At 45.7% G+C, this 17,345-nt stretch overlaps 1 protein-coding gene across 2 annotated transcripts in view; it reads right to left on the bottom strand.

Moving 5' to 3' along the window:
- SHROOM4 (shroom family member 4) overlaps window positions 1–17,345 on the bottom strand; it is a 272,702-nt gene that overhangs the window by 26,310 nt on the left and 229,047 nt on the right. For both annotated transcript variants that reach the window (XM_072816701.1, XM_072816702.1), the window contains 3 exons: window positions 15,796–15,930; window positions 10,971–13,437; window positions 5,947–6,008 (listed from right to left, as the gene is read on the bottom strand). In XM_072816701.1, the coding sequence (XP_072672802.1) occupies window positions 5,947–6,008; window positions 10,971–13,437; window positions 15,796–15,930 (2,664 nt within the window). The remainder of the gene's footprint in view (window positions 1–5,946; window positions 6,009–10,970; window positions 13,438–15,795; window positions 15,931–17,345) is intronic.

The following is a 17,345-nucleotide window of genomic DNA, read 5'->3' as shown; positions in this document are numbered from 1 at the left end:
TTTATAACAGTATAGTACTACCTTCTCCTGAGTCTTGGCTTCCTTATCAGTGAAATGGGAAAAATAGAGCTTGACTGCAAATGGTTGTTGTAAGGATTAACTATGGCCACATATATAAAAGCGCTCTACACGTTCTAAAGCTCTGTGCCAAATGGAACATCAGGAAGGATCAGAGGAAGCAATCACAGGTACAGAAAACCAAGAGAGATAATCTAGAAAATACTTTCTTTTGGATTTTAAATGCATCATTTATGGATCTGCTTTTTCTCCTGGCAGATCTACTCACTGACGTTTTTCCCTCCTGCTAATATTATAATGCATTTGCAGTCTCTGCACACAAATCAAATAACAGTGGAGGGAGAAAACCAAAAGTGTAACTACCTGAAATTAAAATTCATCGCAGGCTTCCCGGCAAAGAGAGTGGCTCAAGAATATACGTTTGATTTTCCCACCTACACCTATCATTCCAATTGTGACAGAAATGACATAAGAAACATTAAAAATGTGTGTGGGGGTTGGAGGGGAAGGTGAGCGGAAACTCCATCAAGGTTTCGTCTCTTAAATGTCGTCTCTGCCCTTGACCTTCTTATCTTCCTGAGGTCATAAACTGTCATCCAGCTTCACCTCCAAATTCTTTTTTTTTCTTTCCATTGACCTCTCTTTTCTGATTTTAAATTTAAACTGCTTTTCCAGATCTTGACCAAACCTGCACTTAAACCAGTGGTTCTCATAATTAGCTTGCATCGGAATTGCTTGGAGGGCTTGTTAAAACACAGCTTGAGAGCCCCAACCTGGGTTTCTGATTCAGTAGGTCTGAGTGGGGCCTCAGGATTTGCATCCCTAACCAGTTCAGAGGCAATACCGAGGTTGCCGGTCCCAGGAGCACATTTTGAGGACCACCAGCTTAAACATTACTGCTCCCTCTAATTACCACCCCATTCCTCTTCTTCCTTTCCCTAGCCAACTTATTCTTTTGAGACATTTCTAAAATGTTCAGCTATGTTTTTAAAGTTCTTTTAAAATATTTTTCTTTTTTGAAAAGATTTGATTTATTTATTCATAAAAGACACACAGAGAGGGGCAGAGACATAGACAGAGGGAGAAGCAGGCTCCCTGCCAGGGAGCACAATGCGGGACTTGATCTCAGGATCCCAGGATCACGACCTAAGCCAAAGGCAGATGCTCAAACCCCTGAGCCACCCAGGTGTTCCTTAAAATATCTTTCTAATGACACAGTGTCACTACCACATAATCACTGTATTAAAATTAATGAAAGGAAATGGAAACCTTCCTACATTGGTAGTGGAAATGTGAAACGGTACAGCCACTTTGAAAAACAGGCTGTTCCTCAGAAAGTTAATAGAATTGCCATATGGCCCCCAGATTGCACTCCTTAAGTTTAGACCCAAGAGAACTGAAAACACGTCCACCCAGAAACTTGCACACGAATGGTCACAGCAGCATTATTCACAGTAGCTGAAAAGTGGAAACTACCTAAATGTCCACCAATAGATGAATGGATACATCAAAAGTGGTATGTCCATATAGTGAAATATTATTTGGCAAAGAAAAGGCATGAAGTACATTTCTTTCCTATGAATCCCCTTACAGACATCATGCCCTCTACTTTCTATGCCCACCACTGTACTAAGTTTGCTTTCCTGAAGATCACTTGTGGTTCTGAACTGTCAAAGCCAGTAGTGGTCCTCTTCTCATCTTTTGTCATGGTGCACTGGCCTGCCTCTTCTACCATGCCAGCTGCTTGCTTCTTCAGCGTATTTGCTGGTTCTTCTTCATCTTACCCCTGTGGCTGCCTGATTGACAAGCCTCCTCTGAAGGATCCACTTGTCTTCCTCATTAACTTCAAAGTCAGCATGTCAAACATATCTGCACCAAGTTAGCTCCCTTTTCTCACCTGCCCCAGCCCTGTCAATTACTTTCTCTAGGTATCTTGCCGCTCGGAGTTACTTTTGACTTATTTCCTTTCTTTCCCAAATTCCAGTCACCAGTCCTCTCTCCTTTTTCCTCAAAAGGTGTCACTTCCTTGTAAGCAAGTCATCTGAACAGACAATTCAAAGGAGAAGCAATGCAAATATTAAGTAAACACATGAAAACATCTCAAATGAGAATAACCAAAGTGAGGCCAATTGAAACTGTACTACTGTTCCCACGTATTGCATTAGAAACATTTGCCACAGATGGCAAGATTTGGGGGAAGCTGGTATCCTTATATATTGTTAATGGCAGTGTAAAATGCCTCCTGGGAAAGAGTTTGGTGCAATCTATCAAAAACAGTAAGAATGTTTGTATGGTTTCCACTAGTGATCTCAACTCTGGATAATTGTTTTTAATGAGATAATTCAAAATGAGAAAAAGGTTAGAGCCTACTCAAAATTTTTCTGCAACATTACTTTGTAATAGCAAGAAATTGGAAACAACCTAATCTCCAACAATTTGGGAATGATTAAGCAAATTATAGCACATTAAGCTGCTGAAATATGCAGCCATTAAAATTTATAACTATTGAGGAAGCCAGTACAGCAACATGAAAAATTGTTTACTAAGTAATGCTTGGTGGAAAAAAAAAAGAAGCAGGACACACAAAATCACATCTACATAGTTATTATAACTCTGCTCCCCCTGCAAATCTCTATACCTATAGATAAAAGCAGATAGGGAAATGAAAACAATGAGGGTGTTAGGGTGGTAGGAATAAGGCTACTTTTTCTTCTGGTTTTAATTTCCTGTAATATGGTTTTCATAATAAACAGTTTCTCCCCAAAATAGCACACATATTTATCTGTCTTTGGCTTCATTCCTGCTGCACTTCCACCTTCCCAATCCAGGGCCGTGCTCTTTCATGCCTGGATCACTGCCCCTGGCTGCTCTTCCTCCAACCTATCGAGGCTGCAGAATGCAGCCCAGGTGCCTCAAGTGCTGCATTTATCACGTCACTTACCTGATGGATAACTCTTCAATAGCTTCCGTATTTGTGATATTACATAGTTTTCAAGGCCTACCTATCCTGGTCCAATACCTCACTCTTCCACCCTTTTCTCTACTGTTCCTGTGACTGCTGCTCCCCCCTCCCTTATTATCATAACTACCATTTACTGAGGGTTTACTGTGCCAGGTTTCGTTCCAAATGCTTTACACATATTTGCTCATTTAATTCTAGCAACAATCACATGAGGTAGGTACTCTAACCCCACTTTACGAATAAGGAAACTGATGGGAGAGAGAGGGAAGAGGAGAGAGATAGAGAGACAGACAGACATCCACTTGCCCAGCTCACACATCTAGAGAAATTAAGAAACTGGATTTGAATCTGGGCAGACTGATTCCAAGGCCAGAACTCTTAACCAGCGAAATTTCTTTTTCCAACCTACTCTGCTTAGTCCCTCTGGGCCTTTCCCCCTGTGGGTCCCAGTCTTCTGTTTTCTTACCCCCCAACAAACTTAAATAGAGAACAATTTATCATCTACTGGCCCCATACCACTTCCTAGATGCTTCTTGTTTAAACCATGCATTTGACATTTTTTCATCTCATGGCAACTCATCTGAGTAAGCAAGAGCTCGCTTTAAATCCTGGTTCATCCCATTAGTAGCTGTGAGACTTTTGCTGAATTACTTTTAACTTTTCTGAACCTCATAGCCTTTATCTGAGTCTGTGGTTCTCAAAGGGTGATCTGGGGACCAGCTGCATCAGTATCACCTGGGGGAGCTTGTTAGAAATGCAAACTTTGAGCTTCACTCCAGTACCTCCTGAATCACACTCTCTGGCAGGGGTTGGGGTGGGGGGTGCTGCGGGTAGGGGTGGGATCTATTTGTCTATGTTTTAACAAGCCCTCCAAGTGTTTCTAAAGCACATTCAAATTTGAAAACCACTGCCCTAGTGAGAGTAATACCTACCTGACAGAGTTTGGGGGAATATAAAACATAACATAATATGTATAACTTAGCTGGCAGTACATAGGTTGTTTTGTAAGTGGTAATTTATTATTACTGCTACTTAACTTTGTGTGTGTTAGTCATCCTTGCTCACGCTGTGGGTGGACAGGCATTGTGCTTCCTGATGCTCTTTCTCTAATATTCCTGTTTGCCTGAAAAAGGCAGTACATACACTATATTTTGAATAAAGCCCTCTTTATGTTAAGAATGGCATAAGGAAAATACATTTATAGTACTGTACTCATTGAAAAAAATCCATGTATAAGGGGATCCACACAATTCAAATCTGTGTCATTCAAGGGTCAGCTGTAAATTATTTAAGTGCTTTGCATGGTGCCTAGAATAGAGCACCATGCTCAAGAAATGCTAGGTAGCATTATTATTTTTGTATCATTTCACCTATTCAATGGTGGAAGAGGCTGTTTCTTTGGTTGGTAAGCCAATGACACTCTCTTGAACAACTTTTCTGTGTCAGGTGCTGTGTTAGGCACAGAGGAGAAATCTAAAGCCAAGATATGGTCTTCTTTCTCAGAGGTCTCAGTCTAATATGGGAAATTCAGACCCACTGGATTGAGATGATCTCTCCAAGGACATGGTACAAGTCAGCCCATAGTGAGGAATCAGACCAGCCATAGAGTCCCATAGTATCCCTACCCAGACCTCAGACTTCTGAGACATGACGCTAAGGGATCTTTTTGAAAGGTTTCCTTAGGGATCCTAATTGATGCAGTTATAAGGGAGGAAAGCGTAAACTTTGGGACCAGACAAACCTGGGTCCCAGTCCTGGCTCCATTGCTAAGTAGTTATGTGATGTCAGCTACATTATATAATCTCCCTGGACCTCATTTGTAACATAAGTAATAAAATGAACTGTTGTGGAGAATAAATGAGATTATGAATTAAACAGGATCCAGCCCAGTGACTGACACTTAGTAGGCTTTTCATAAATGTTGGGTTCTTCCCTTTTTTCATAGCCAACCAGAAAACTGATAGGTTTCTCAGACTTTGGAGTCAAAAGAAAGCCAAAATTATTTCTGACTTTACTACCAAATCACAGGGGATAATGCAGGCCCCAGGAAAGAACCCTGGGCTCTTTGGGGGTCAGGAGAGCCAGATTCTAGTCCTCTCCTTCAGTGAGAGTTAAAGAATCAATATACTTCAGGAGTATCTTGTATAATTTGGCCTGGAGAAGAACTGGCTAAAAGAACACATCAAGGAATTTCACAAAAGAGAGGGTTCTGCCAGGCTGATGGAAAGCAACGCAGATAAGGTAACTGTGCACTCCTTATAGACAACTATGGAAGGTGGGCTCATCTCTTGGGAGCATGAGTGCCAGGTTCCCCACATTACAGAAGCAGAATCTATACTCTTTTTTTTTTCTTTAAAGGCTTTGCCCAAGAAAGTCTTCTCCCTCTAGTCAAGGCCATATGTGCCATTTACAAAAATGTCCCTACCTTCTTCCAGGAGTTTTAATCTATCATTAGCATTATCTGCCCCTGTACTTTCATGTGCAGACCCTACGTTCTCAGTAAGCCCTCTGAAAAGAACCATGGCTAAGTCCAAGAAACAAGTGCCTCAAACAACTGAGGCAAAGGCACAGCAGTACTGGACGGTACTCCTCTCTGTCCTCTCCAATTGCCCAGGCTGCTGGGAGAGCAGGCCTCATTTATGCCTTCTCATCTATATTTCAGCATGATCTGCTCCCACACATCCTTGCTCTGGGGCAGGTATGCCCCAGGCTTCTGAGCTGATGGGCACAACGTCCCACAATGCTGCCCAACTACTCCCTATTCCAAAATGTCCTAGTGATCAGTTTGGTCTGTAGTACAGCTGCCTGGGGGTGGGGCAGGATAGATTACATCTATGGCATCAAGTTCTTGGTTCGGATAGCAGGCCAGGCTCCTCAAAGAAACCTGAGTGAACAAAAGATCTTAGCAATTTCCATAGAAGCCTCAGAGACACCAACTCGCCCCAACTCCCTGAGTGATCACTTACCTCCCTGACTGGCTGGTCTTCCTGTTTCCTGTTATTGGTTTCCATTTGTCCCCAGGAAATTCCTGCAAGGCAAAATTCTGATAAGTGAGGGAGCTCTGAGCAGACAGGTATCCAGATGATCTCAAAAATGTGAAGAGGTCAGGAGCCTGTCCCTGGGCAGATCCCTCAGTTGGTTTCTTCTATTCTCCCATACCAGGCTAGAGAAATATGCACTTGGAGGGCTGCCTTCCTGTCAGGAGGCCCAGTGAACTGCTGGGGGCATGCAGAGACTATGAGAGCACTGGATCGTGTGCTCTAGAAACTCTGCGTTTCCCTCTCTTTCTCTGCTCCCCTCCAAAACCACCTTATAAACCAGTTTAGCACGTTTGCTGTTTGCTCTGGCTCTCATGAAGGAGGTCTTTTTGTTTGTTCTGCTGGGTGAACCTGCTCATTCCTCTTCTAACATAGAAAGCATCTTCTTGTAAGCCCTGGCGCTTGAGAGGGCTTGGAGGCCCGAGGCTCCCGCTGCAACCTTCTCGGAGGGTGAGGCAGAAGGAGAGCATGCATACACACATACCAGCACACCCCTGTATCGCAGGAGCCCTTCGTCCTCCTTCCAGATCTGCTGGCAGGGACTGAGGTGGGCTCATCTTTGGGGAACATGAGTGCCAGGTGCCACATTCCCCACACTACCAGAGTACACCCTCCACCCTGGGCATTTTTTCCTTAAGGGCTTTGCCCAAGCAACCCTTTTCCCTGTAGTTCAAGCCACATGTGCCATTTGTAAAAATGTCCCTTCCTTCCTATACTAGCTCCAAACCTGATGCAGATTTGCCTCTGACATGTTCCCTGATTTTGCATCCAGAAATCTACCTAGCAACTCAGAGCTTAGCTCAACAGGGATGCAGTTTTTCCTAAACCTCACCAATCTTCCAAATTCCCTCTTTCTCCAATGCTATTAATATTGGTCCTATTCAAAATTTGATTACCTTTGCCCCAGTAAAAACAAAACAAAAAACCTTTTTACTCCCTTTGGGAGTAAGGTACTTGGTGTCAGTCATATTGGCCAAGACACTTATTAGTTGTGTTATTTGAGGGAAGTTATGTCACCTCTCTGAACCTCAGCTTCCTATCTGGCAAATAAGGACTAGGCTATGAAGCTTTGCTAGCTTTGCTAGTGAGAACAAAATGGGAGGTGCATAGAGGATGCCTAGCACAGCACTCAGCATGTAGGAGGTGGTAGATGTCAGGAGCCATGGACAAGATGAAGTTTTATAGCTTTCCCAAGGCCTAAGCGGTCCCTGCCTGTACCTGTCATGTTAGAGCAGCTCTGACCACTTGTTAGACTTCAGATCCTGCCTCTACACCCTTGTGAGATGTCCCTGCCCTCAAAGACACTATTACTCATTCAGCCACAGTGGGAGCCAGGATTTCCTGTCCATGCCCTATGGAAAGTGCTCAGTAAATAGCAGCAGCCAAACCAAAGTCCTGTCCCAATTCGCAGCCTCCTTCTCAGCTCCCCAGTAGATCACCTTACTTTTTTCCCTTGAGCCACTTAGGTTGGTATTGATTGCCTCCACTCTTTGAACGAATGAGGCAGTTCTCCCTATGGCTTGTTGCAGACAGGGGATTGACTGCCACCCTGGTAGAAGTTATATAGCCAGAAGGCATCTTGCCATATTGGAGAGGGCTTGGGATTTTTAATCCACTTATGGAGAGGCAGCCCAGCATAGCTGGGAGCTTGGCCTTGGAAGCTAGATGACACAGATTCAAATCCCACACCTGCCCTTCACCAGCTGTGTGACCTCAGGCAAAGTACCCATCTTCTTTTTTAGCTTATTTTCCCAAGCTATTTAATAGTTAGATTATCAAAATAGCAGTGCTTTGAGGACTGAATAAGTTGATATGTGTAAAGCACCTAGAATAGTATCTGGTGCATAGTGGATACTCAAATGTTAGTTACTATTCTGTTGTTTAAGTGTGGGCTTTGCCACTCAGTACATGTGTGACCTCTCTGAGTCTCGGTTTCCTTGGCTATAATATGGGAATCCTATTATACCTTATCTCATACAATGGTTAAATGAAATAGTCTGATAATATGTGTGAAACTAACTGGCATGAAGTATGTGGAAAGTATATGCATACTGATTTTAGTTCTCTTAACAGCACTAAACAGGTTCTAATTAGCTCCCTAACCTCTTCCTGGGCCCTAAGGAGCAGGATCTCAGCCCTACTTCAGACAGCCACCCTATCAACCACCTTGGTCATTTGAGCTGGGGTGTCCTATCCCATGCTGCAAGTTTTCCCCATGTCTGGCATGTGTATGTGTGTGTTCAGGCAACAGGGGAAGAAATGGACATGAAGTGGCTCCACATATCTGAAAGCCTAGTGTCTAAGCAGGCCTGCTGAGCTGGTCTAACAGGCACTGGAAACCCATGTAGCCTCATCCTTCAGAGTACAAGAGGAGAGGCATGGTGTGGGTACAGACACACTGGCATTGCTGCTGCCAATTGCTGCAACCTGCAAAGTTCCCCTCCTTCCCTTATGGAGTTACTAGCTCTGGGTTCACACTTCTGGAAGCCATCATCTCCTTCCCCCCAGCTTCAGCCCCCTTTCTCTGCTATCTACTTGCAGAAGCTTTTTGGCAAGCATTTCAGCCTAAGCCAAAATCTCCCTTTATTTCAGGAGAAAATAACTCACACTTAACAGATGATTACTATCTGGTAGTCACTGTTCCAAAGTGCTTTACCCATGTTTAAACATTTAATCAACCAATTCATGAAGTAGGTACCACTAGCTGCATGTTTTTTGATGGGAAAGCTGGGGAATTTGAACACAGGCAGTCTGGTTCCAGCAACAGTCCCCTTTAACCAATATTTTCTATTTCCTCCCCTCTTTCCTTCCACATTTTGTTATAAATATTTTCAAGTGTACAGAAAAGTAGAACAAGTTTATAATTACCCATACATCCACCACTTAGACTTAACAATTAATATTTTACTATATCTGCCTTGTTCCCATACCTCTTTATTCCTCTATCCATCCACCAATCCATCTTACCTTCTTGATGCATTTTAAAGTAAGTGACAAACAACTTTATCCCCAGAAATTTGAAAGCCTCAAGGAAACAGAAAGATTTCTTGATGAATTACCCATGCTCACAAGAAGAAGTGGATGACTGAAATGACCTATATCTAGTAAAGAGATGGAATTTGTAGTTTAAAATCTTTCTGCAAAGTAAACTCCAGGTCCTGGTGGCTTCAATGATAAATTCTACTAAACCCTTAAGGAAGACATAATACTGATTGTACACAAACTCTTCTTGAAGACGGAAGAGGAGGGACCATTCCCAACGTATTTGGTAAGGCCAAAATAAAACTACAGACAAGAATCTCTGATAACCAGAAACACAAAAATCCTTAATGAAATATTAGCAAATCAAATCTAGTAACACATTAAAAAGGATACAATGTCATGACCAAGCAGGATTTAATCTAGCAATGCTAGTCTGGTTCTTATTTCAAAAATCAATTATAATTCGCCACATCAATAGAATGAAAGAAAAAACTATAGGATCATTTCAATATATAGGTAAAGCATTTAAAAAAATTCAGCATCCACTCCTGATACAAGCTCTCAGCAAACTAGGAATGACAAGGAACTTCCTCCACCTGCCAAAGGGCATCTACGAAAAACCTACAGCTCACCTCAACCTTATTAGCCAAAGATTTGAAACAAAGCAACACTAGCCACACTTAAACTTACCACTTCTACTAAACATTGTCTTGGAGGTCCTAGATGGTGCAGTAAGCCCCCCCCTTCCCTAGAAAAGGCACACACAGTGGAAAGGACGATAAAAAACAATTTTGTTTGCAGATGACACGATTATCTATGTAGAAAATCTTTTCAAAGCTACGACAAAGCTGCTAGAACTAATAAGTGAGTTTTGTGAGGTTGCAGGATGCAAGGCCAATATACAGAATTAAACTGAATTTCCATACAGTATTAACAATGTTTTTTCCCACTCAATCTCTGGGACACCTTCTGTAGGTAACCACTATTCTAACCTTGTTGCCCACAGAAGAGCTGTTCTAGAATGTTCATAAAAGGAACAGCATATACTCTTTTATGTAAGGCTTCTTTCACCCCTGAGGTTCCTTTTTTTTTTTTCAAAGAATGTGTTCTGAGAAATGTCATACATGAAGTAATTCAGAAGTGTCTGCCTATGCAACAACAGTTCAACACAGGAATTAACTTCTGATTCAAGTGCACCAGCCAAAAGGTGGTACTAGGGGAACCCTGGGGAAGAAATGAGGCAGAGAGTCAGTAAGGACATGTGGATCCTCTCAGAAGTACCCTGGGGGTATGCTGGGGCCTGTGTTTGGTGGGGGTAGGTCATAACCAACCGGGGTGTAGCAACGGCTGGTCTCGACCCAGGTCTCTGACAAAGATAGGCTGGAGAAAAGCATAAGGATCTGTTCTTTAGAAAACCAGACAAATCAAGTCTTTAAAAGCAGAACCTAGGGAGGGCATTTGCAAATTTTGTAGCTCCAAGCAGTTTTTAAGCAGGAGATGGAAGGGAATAAGTGCTATTTTCTGCCAGGCACTGGGCCTGTTTGGATCCTTACAACTGATCTATGAGGCGGCCATGATTTTCCCCCACTTTAGAGATGAGGCAGTAAGACTTTCCTCAGTATTGGCCATTTCATGAGGCAAAAATTCTCTTTTTTTCCTTTCAAAATCATGTCATTGCAAGCCCTGGTGGTTGGATGACTTGCTCAAGGTCATTCAGAGACCTGTTTTAGAGTCAGGATATAAATCCCAGTTCTGTCCACTTGTGAAGAAAGTTATTTTCACCTAACTCAAAAGATGGGCTAACTGCAATTCTGGTGGCTGAGTGCCCAGGGTTACGACACTACCACTTGGTGAAGCTGGGGCAGTACAGTTTCAAGGAATTGTGGTTGTTATGTTTTCTAGTGATTTACCTCGCTTCCTCCTCACTAAGAGAACAGTGAAGCAAACCCGTCCAAGAACCAAGGTCTCACCTGCACTGTTGGCTTCCTGGGTTTCCAAGTGTTGCCAGGTGCCAAGCTGCCATCCTCGGGGCTATTGTGCTGGGGATTGTGATAGCAGGCTGAGCACCGGAAACATTGGTGGTGGTGGCACCAACAGTTGTAGCAGTTGGGCATCATGTTTCTCTTTCGCAAAGCGGGACAGATCTCCCCAGAACAATACATGCAAGGGTCATGGACTATGGCGCCCTGGACGCTGCAGGAGTAAGAGCAGGTCCTGTGGTAATCAAAATCACCACAGTGCAGTGGCTTGCAGCACATGGACTGTTCTAGACCTTTGCTTGCAAAACATTCTGAGTAGGGCGGAGTTTCTGACTGCAGAAGTGACACAGAATGATATGATTGGTCTGTGGCATGATACGATTGGTCCATCAGATGGTGCCTTAATTCCCGATAGCTGGAGCTCAGTGGCTGGAAGTTTGGGTCTACAGGTTTTGGTCTCTGGGTAAAAGTTTTACTGCTATGAGTGGTTAAACCTGGCAAATGCGATGTAGATAAGGATTTGCTACCCTCTTCAAAGAGCTTTCTTCTGTCTGCGAAGGGCAGGAGGATGGCTTCCTCCCCAGCTGGGGCAGTAGAAGCCTTCAATTCTTTGCTATCACCCAGGTTAGAAGGGCTTTCCATGGCTAGTGCCACGTGTGGCTGCAGGTTGTGCTCTGGAGACCATCTCCAATGGCCTCCACGGACTCCACGGTGAACATTGGTTTTCTCAGAGTCAGAGGGGGATGAGTCAGACACTTTCCACCAGGTGTTCAGGCCCAAAGAAGGCTGGCCAGGCCTTTGACCAGGGCTTATTTGTCCCTCCAAGCCTGTCCTAGATTCATGGCTCTCTGGGGCTTGGCTAAGACACTCTGAAGACCTAGCCCTGAGTATCATACTCTTGGTGAAGAGCTTGTCTCTGGGGCTAGGTGGTTTTTTATATGAAGATAGAAGAGATGAGTTAGAGGTGGGAGGTGGAGGACTTTCTAGGGGCTCCTCAGTCTCTTCCACAGGCTCCTGAGTGTCACACAGCTGTGATAGGGAATTCTTGCTTTTCTGGAGCTGGGCCTTCCTCCTCTGAATTTCATTACGCAGATTGGTAGCAAAACGCTCACTCTTGCGCCGGTTTTGGATTGAGCGGCCCCGAGGACCTCTGTGCCGCCTACCACCCACCCAGCCACATTCCTTGGGTTCACTGTCCCCTTCTTCGGTAGCCTCTGTGCTGTCAGCTACTTTAGTGGTTGAAGAACAATCCCTGGTTTGTTGGATGAGGGAGCCAGAGGCAGAGGGCTGCTGGCTGGCTGATTCACTGCCTGCTCCACTTGCTCTGTTTGGGTCCTGGAAACCTTTTTCTGGAGGGTGTCCATCAGCTTCTCCAAGTGGGGAACTGCTTGGGCTCTGGTGCCCCGAACACAAAGGCCTATCATCCACTTGCCTGGCCTTTCTTTCTTTACTGTGTTGGTCCTGGGTTCCTCCTGTAGGGGGACATGGACTTTTCTTTCCTGTATGGCTGCTATGCAGGGGTGACAGAGTCCACTCATGGCCATCGTGCCCAGCTGGGAGCTCTGTTCCCTTGCTGCCCCTGGTATCAAGGTGTCCATACTGTAAATGGGATGCCAGCAGCTGTTCTGGGGCACTATGGCGATGCCCTGTGGGTCCTGTGAGGTGTGGGGGGCCACCAAAGGAAGCCTTAGCTAGCTCTGCTGAAGCCTTGTTGAGTGGGCTGTAATCTATGCTGGAAGCTTTGTCACACGCTTTTGGGAATCCAGCAGCTTTGGCTGAGGCCTCCATTATTAGATGCTCAGAGTCCTGCTGGCTGGATTCAGGAGCTTGGCTGAGCTCACAGTTCTGATGGCCCTCATTTGTCACTTGGTCTTGCCCACTGAGGCAGCAGAACCTGTTAGGGTTCCTTGGGGATAGCACAGTGTCTAAGCTCACTTTCTCCTGCTGCAAGGAGTCCACAGGCTCAGAAGCCCTGCGCTGCTCTCCATTGAGGAGTTGGGCTCTGGAGGCTTGCAGGCTATCTCGCCTCACTGGAGGCTGTGGTGGGCCTCTGGCAGCTTTGGCAGGCTCTGAGTGGTGGTCCTCCTCTGGGCAGGATGACATCTGGGAGCTGAGAGTTGGGTGGCTCCCATTGGGGCGCCGGCTACCTCCTGAGGTCTCAGCTACACTGGGCCGGCCATTAGGGGCTTTAGCTGGCCCCGAGCCTTGCATGACGCAGTCTGCAGAGCCTGGCTCCTCTGGCCTGAGGGAAAGGGCACAGTCAGAGGCATTTGAGCTGGCTGAGAAGGAACTATAGGCTGAGTCACGCTGGTTGGGGTACATGTTCTGATCAATGGGCAAAAGGTGCCCCTCATAGGTAGCTTGGCCTGGTTGTTCCAGGCTCTCCATGCTGCCAATGGAGCTGCTTTTCTCAGTGCTACAGTGCCGGGAGAGTGGGCACCACTGCACACACACGTCACTGCAAGACACAGGGCACACTGATTAGTTAGTCAAATTACTGGATCCCTTTCCCACCTTGGCCAGCCCTGCCATGGAAGAAGGCAGAACAACCCAGAGGCATCCATGCCACAAATAAGAAGGAGATAAGGCAACACAGAAAGGAAGGGAAACAGCGAAAGATATGGACAGTGGGGGTACACAGAGATGTGGTAAAATGGGAGATAAGATAATACATGGGAGCAGGAGAGGGCAAGATCCCAAAGACTAAAAGAGTGAGAACTCCATCAGGGCTTAGGCTTTGTTTCCCTGCCACCAGTGAGTCTAGAATTGCTTCTGGCCTGTCACTGTCCTTAGGGAGTCAGCATGCAGCTCTCTGCCAGGACAGACAATCATAGAATATTAGTGTCAGAGAGGGGCTCCAAAGGGTTGATTCAATTTCAGTCAGCCCATTTTGTAAATCAGTGGTTGCTGAATTTGAGCATGCATCAGAAGAAGGGGGTGGGCTCATCCAAACACAGGTTCCTGGGCCCTAGCCCCAGAGTGCTATATCTGGGTGGATCCTGAGAATTTTACTCTCTGACATGTTCCCAGGTGATGGTGGTACTACTTGCTGGTCCAAGGGACCACACTTTTGAGAACCTCTGGAGTCAGGCAAGTGCTCAAAAGGAAGTGATTCTGAGGAGGTGATTTTCTCAAGATCACCCAGCTGTAGCTTGTGACCCAGACAGGGCTGGAATTCCGGCAACCTGTTCTCTTCTTGACCATAGCAATCCTGACCATTTACCAAGGACCTATGATGTACCAGGCACTTTACAATGTCTCATTTCAAACTGAAGGGGAGATATTATTATCTCCACTTTAGAGGAAAGGAAACAAGCTTAGCAAGGTAAACTGACAAGCCCACGAAGGTGCTAAAGAAGCAGAGCTAGAATCTGAACCTAAGTCGCTGTGAGTCCAACCTCTTAGCTCTTCCGCTATACTATTTGTTAAATGGGACTAATAATAATATCTGTAGCAGAGGCTTGCTTTGTGGGTAAAAGCAGTTAATAAATGTGACGCCCTTGTCACAGCCTGGGCTCCTAGAAAAGGTTCGATACACGGTAGCTACTGCTCTTTTGCTTTTTTGTTTTAATTGCTATTGTTGTCAGCACCCTCTGCACCACTAGTGTTGTCAGTATCATTGCTCCTGCCTACCCATCCCTCCCTCATCCCCACAGCAAAACCAAACCCGGGAGACCAAGGAAGGGACTGGGATCAGACACAATCTGGAATTTTAAGTACCATTTCCCACAAACAAAGCCAAAGTGAGCCAAGTCATGCCAGTAACTCCCTATGACTAGAACCCCAGAGGTCACAGACTGTTCTCAGAAAGGCCACAGTTCAGAAAGCCAGAACTGAGTGGTGGCAGGGACCCACGAGCCCCTCGGATCAGCTTTCCTTAATGCTTGCTCTTGCCCCTTACCCACTCTGCAAACTTGACCCCCGGGTTAAGAATCCATCAATTCCTTGTTGGCAAGGGAACCTGCTACCCACTCTACCACCCTTCCTGCTACAAACAATCACACCCCCACTCAAACAGGAGCCAAGCTCAGAATATGTTTCAGTGTATTCTTCCAGAATAACACTGCCTCTGCCTCTGCTTGGAGCTCCTGTCTTCCGTTGCCAAATAAAGTCACTGACTTAGGGCAAACTCAATGCTTGGCTTCCCTGAGCCTCATCAACAGAAATTCCTCCTGAGAGGGAAGATCTTGTTGTGGAAGAGAAAGGTCAGCTTTGCTGGCTCTGAGTGTTTGCAGACAAAGTTCTTGCCTCTTCTGCACAGCTGTTTTTGACAACAGACAATACCAGGCCTACCGAATTGAGAGAGGCTCATGGCAAGTGGACCGGACCCTATTATTCAGGGAGGTGCCCAGTCTGAAGGCTTTGGCTCAATGACAGAGCTGATAAACTCTGGATGAGATCACCAGCGAGTCACTGTAGCTAGAGAAGAGGACCAGAACTGAGCCCTGGTGCACTCCTGCATTAAGAGACCAGGGGAAAGGGGGGAGGGGGCGGGATTCAGAAGAACCAGGTTAAAAGACTGCAAAGGAGCAGCCACTGAAATAGGATGAAAAGCAGTAGAGTGTGGTGTCCGGCAAGCCACGTGAGGTAAGTATTGCAAAGAAACATTTTCTAGAAGGGAAGGGACTGTCCCAAAGTCACAGAGGATTAGCAGTAAGTAGCCTAGGACTAGAACCCAGGCACTATGGAGTCCCACTCCATTTTCCACTATAGCGCTCTGGGGTCTGCAACATACAGTGGGGACTAGAGCAGAGGTAGGGGGATGGCCAAGTTGTCTACCCTCCAGCCCATCTTGAGGGGAGGGTTCTAGACTCACCCTGTGTTGCAGCCGGAATGCCAAGACAAGCTGAAGGCTTCAGAGGGGAAATGCATGGTGGTGGCCGCTTCAGGGCATCCCTCCAGCAGCTTGGCCACATGCCATGAATGCGGCCTACTGACAGGGGCGTTTCTCCTACAGCAATAAAGGGACAGGAAGTCAGCTTAGGGAACCAGAGCTGAAATCACTTCCCATGCAGCTTCCGCCCCCACCCCCTCTTTCCCTTAAGTGAAGTAGAACATCTTGCAAGGAGCTGGTAAGGAATCTTAGTGGCCCTCCTCAGCTCCCAGCTCTCAAATCTCCTTCATCCTGAGGGTGAAGTATGGACATTCAAAGTATTGGCTTCACAGGGCTGTTTTGCTCATGGGTGTAGCCCAAGCCCACACAGCAGTGCCAGACACCATACCAGATGCTCATTAAGTACCTGTGGAAAAAATGAGTGCTGCTACCCGATAAACAGTAAGCTACGCTATGTCTTTGTTGAGGAAAAAAAAATCCATCTGGCCAATCTTCTCATTTTTCTCTGAGAAAAGAAGAGGCAAGTGATTGAGAGGTTCAAACAAGTCAACACTAGACTGCAAATCCTCCAATTTTCAGTTGTTCATATGTTAAGCATTTGTCAGATGTTTCCTTGTTTACTAGGTACAGTCTGTACACAGTTCTGGGGATGCACCCTTAGTCTCTGCCCTTGGGAGTTTACAGATTAGTGAGAGTGATAGAGCTAATTCAAAGGAAGCATGGCGAAGGCACTGAGAGAGTGGAAGATAAGATGGGCACAGAGGTGAGATGCCCAGGTTTGTAGGGAAAGGGTGGGGGCGAGGAGCCCCAACTTTTGCCAGGGAAAATAGCACAAAGTAGCAAATGGCGTAGTGCCAGGCTGACAGAGGAGACTGGCTGCTCAGCATGGCAGGCAGGGGTACATAAAGGACCTGGGTCTGAGGCCAAGGCCCTGGATGCAACCACAAGGATCTGTCTGGCGCTGGAGGCTGCAACCATACTCTTGCACCAACAGGCTTAGACATGACCCATTCCTGTCCTCTGGTACATTCCCCAGGAACAGATGCCACCCTTGCAAGTGGGGAAGAATGAGATGGACAAGAGCACATATGGGACATGGGTAGTGATAGAAGATAAGGAGAAGACTGATGAGGTGGGTGGGAGAGGGAGGGAGGGAGGGAGGTGGGGAGGGAAAGCAAGCAAGCAAAGGATGTCAATAGGACCAAGTAGATGAGAAAGAAAAGAGTGAGAGAGGTTACCAAGAAAAAACAAATGCCAGAAAGGGGAAAAACTGAGAGAGATTATAGATAAATACATAGTAGAGGGCATTGGGTGGTAGAGAGAGATGAATGACAGAGTAAGAGAAAAGGATGAGAAATAAGAAAATGAGTGAGTTGAGAGATGATAGCTTCTTTACTAATTTATGTAGGCATTTACCATGGCAAGCTCCATACTAGATACTGAGGATACAGAGTCGACTAGGATAAGGGGCCCTATTTTAGACAAGCTTGTCATCTAGTGCGATAAATCAGCTCTCTACCTCCCAGGAGCAG

This window comes from Canis lupus, chromosome X (assembly GCF_048164855.1).
Source record: "Canis lupus baileyi chromosome X, mCanLup2.hap1, whole genome shotgun sequence".
NCBI classification, from domain to species: Eukaryota; Metazoa; Chordata; class Mammalia; order Carnivora; family Canidae; genus Canis; species Canis lupus.
Note: the sequence above shows the minus strand (reverse complement) of the source record. Positions and strands in the feature narration are given on the sequence as shown.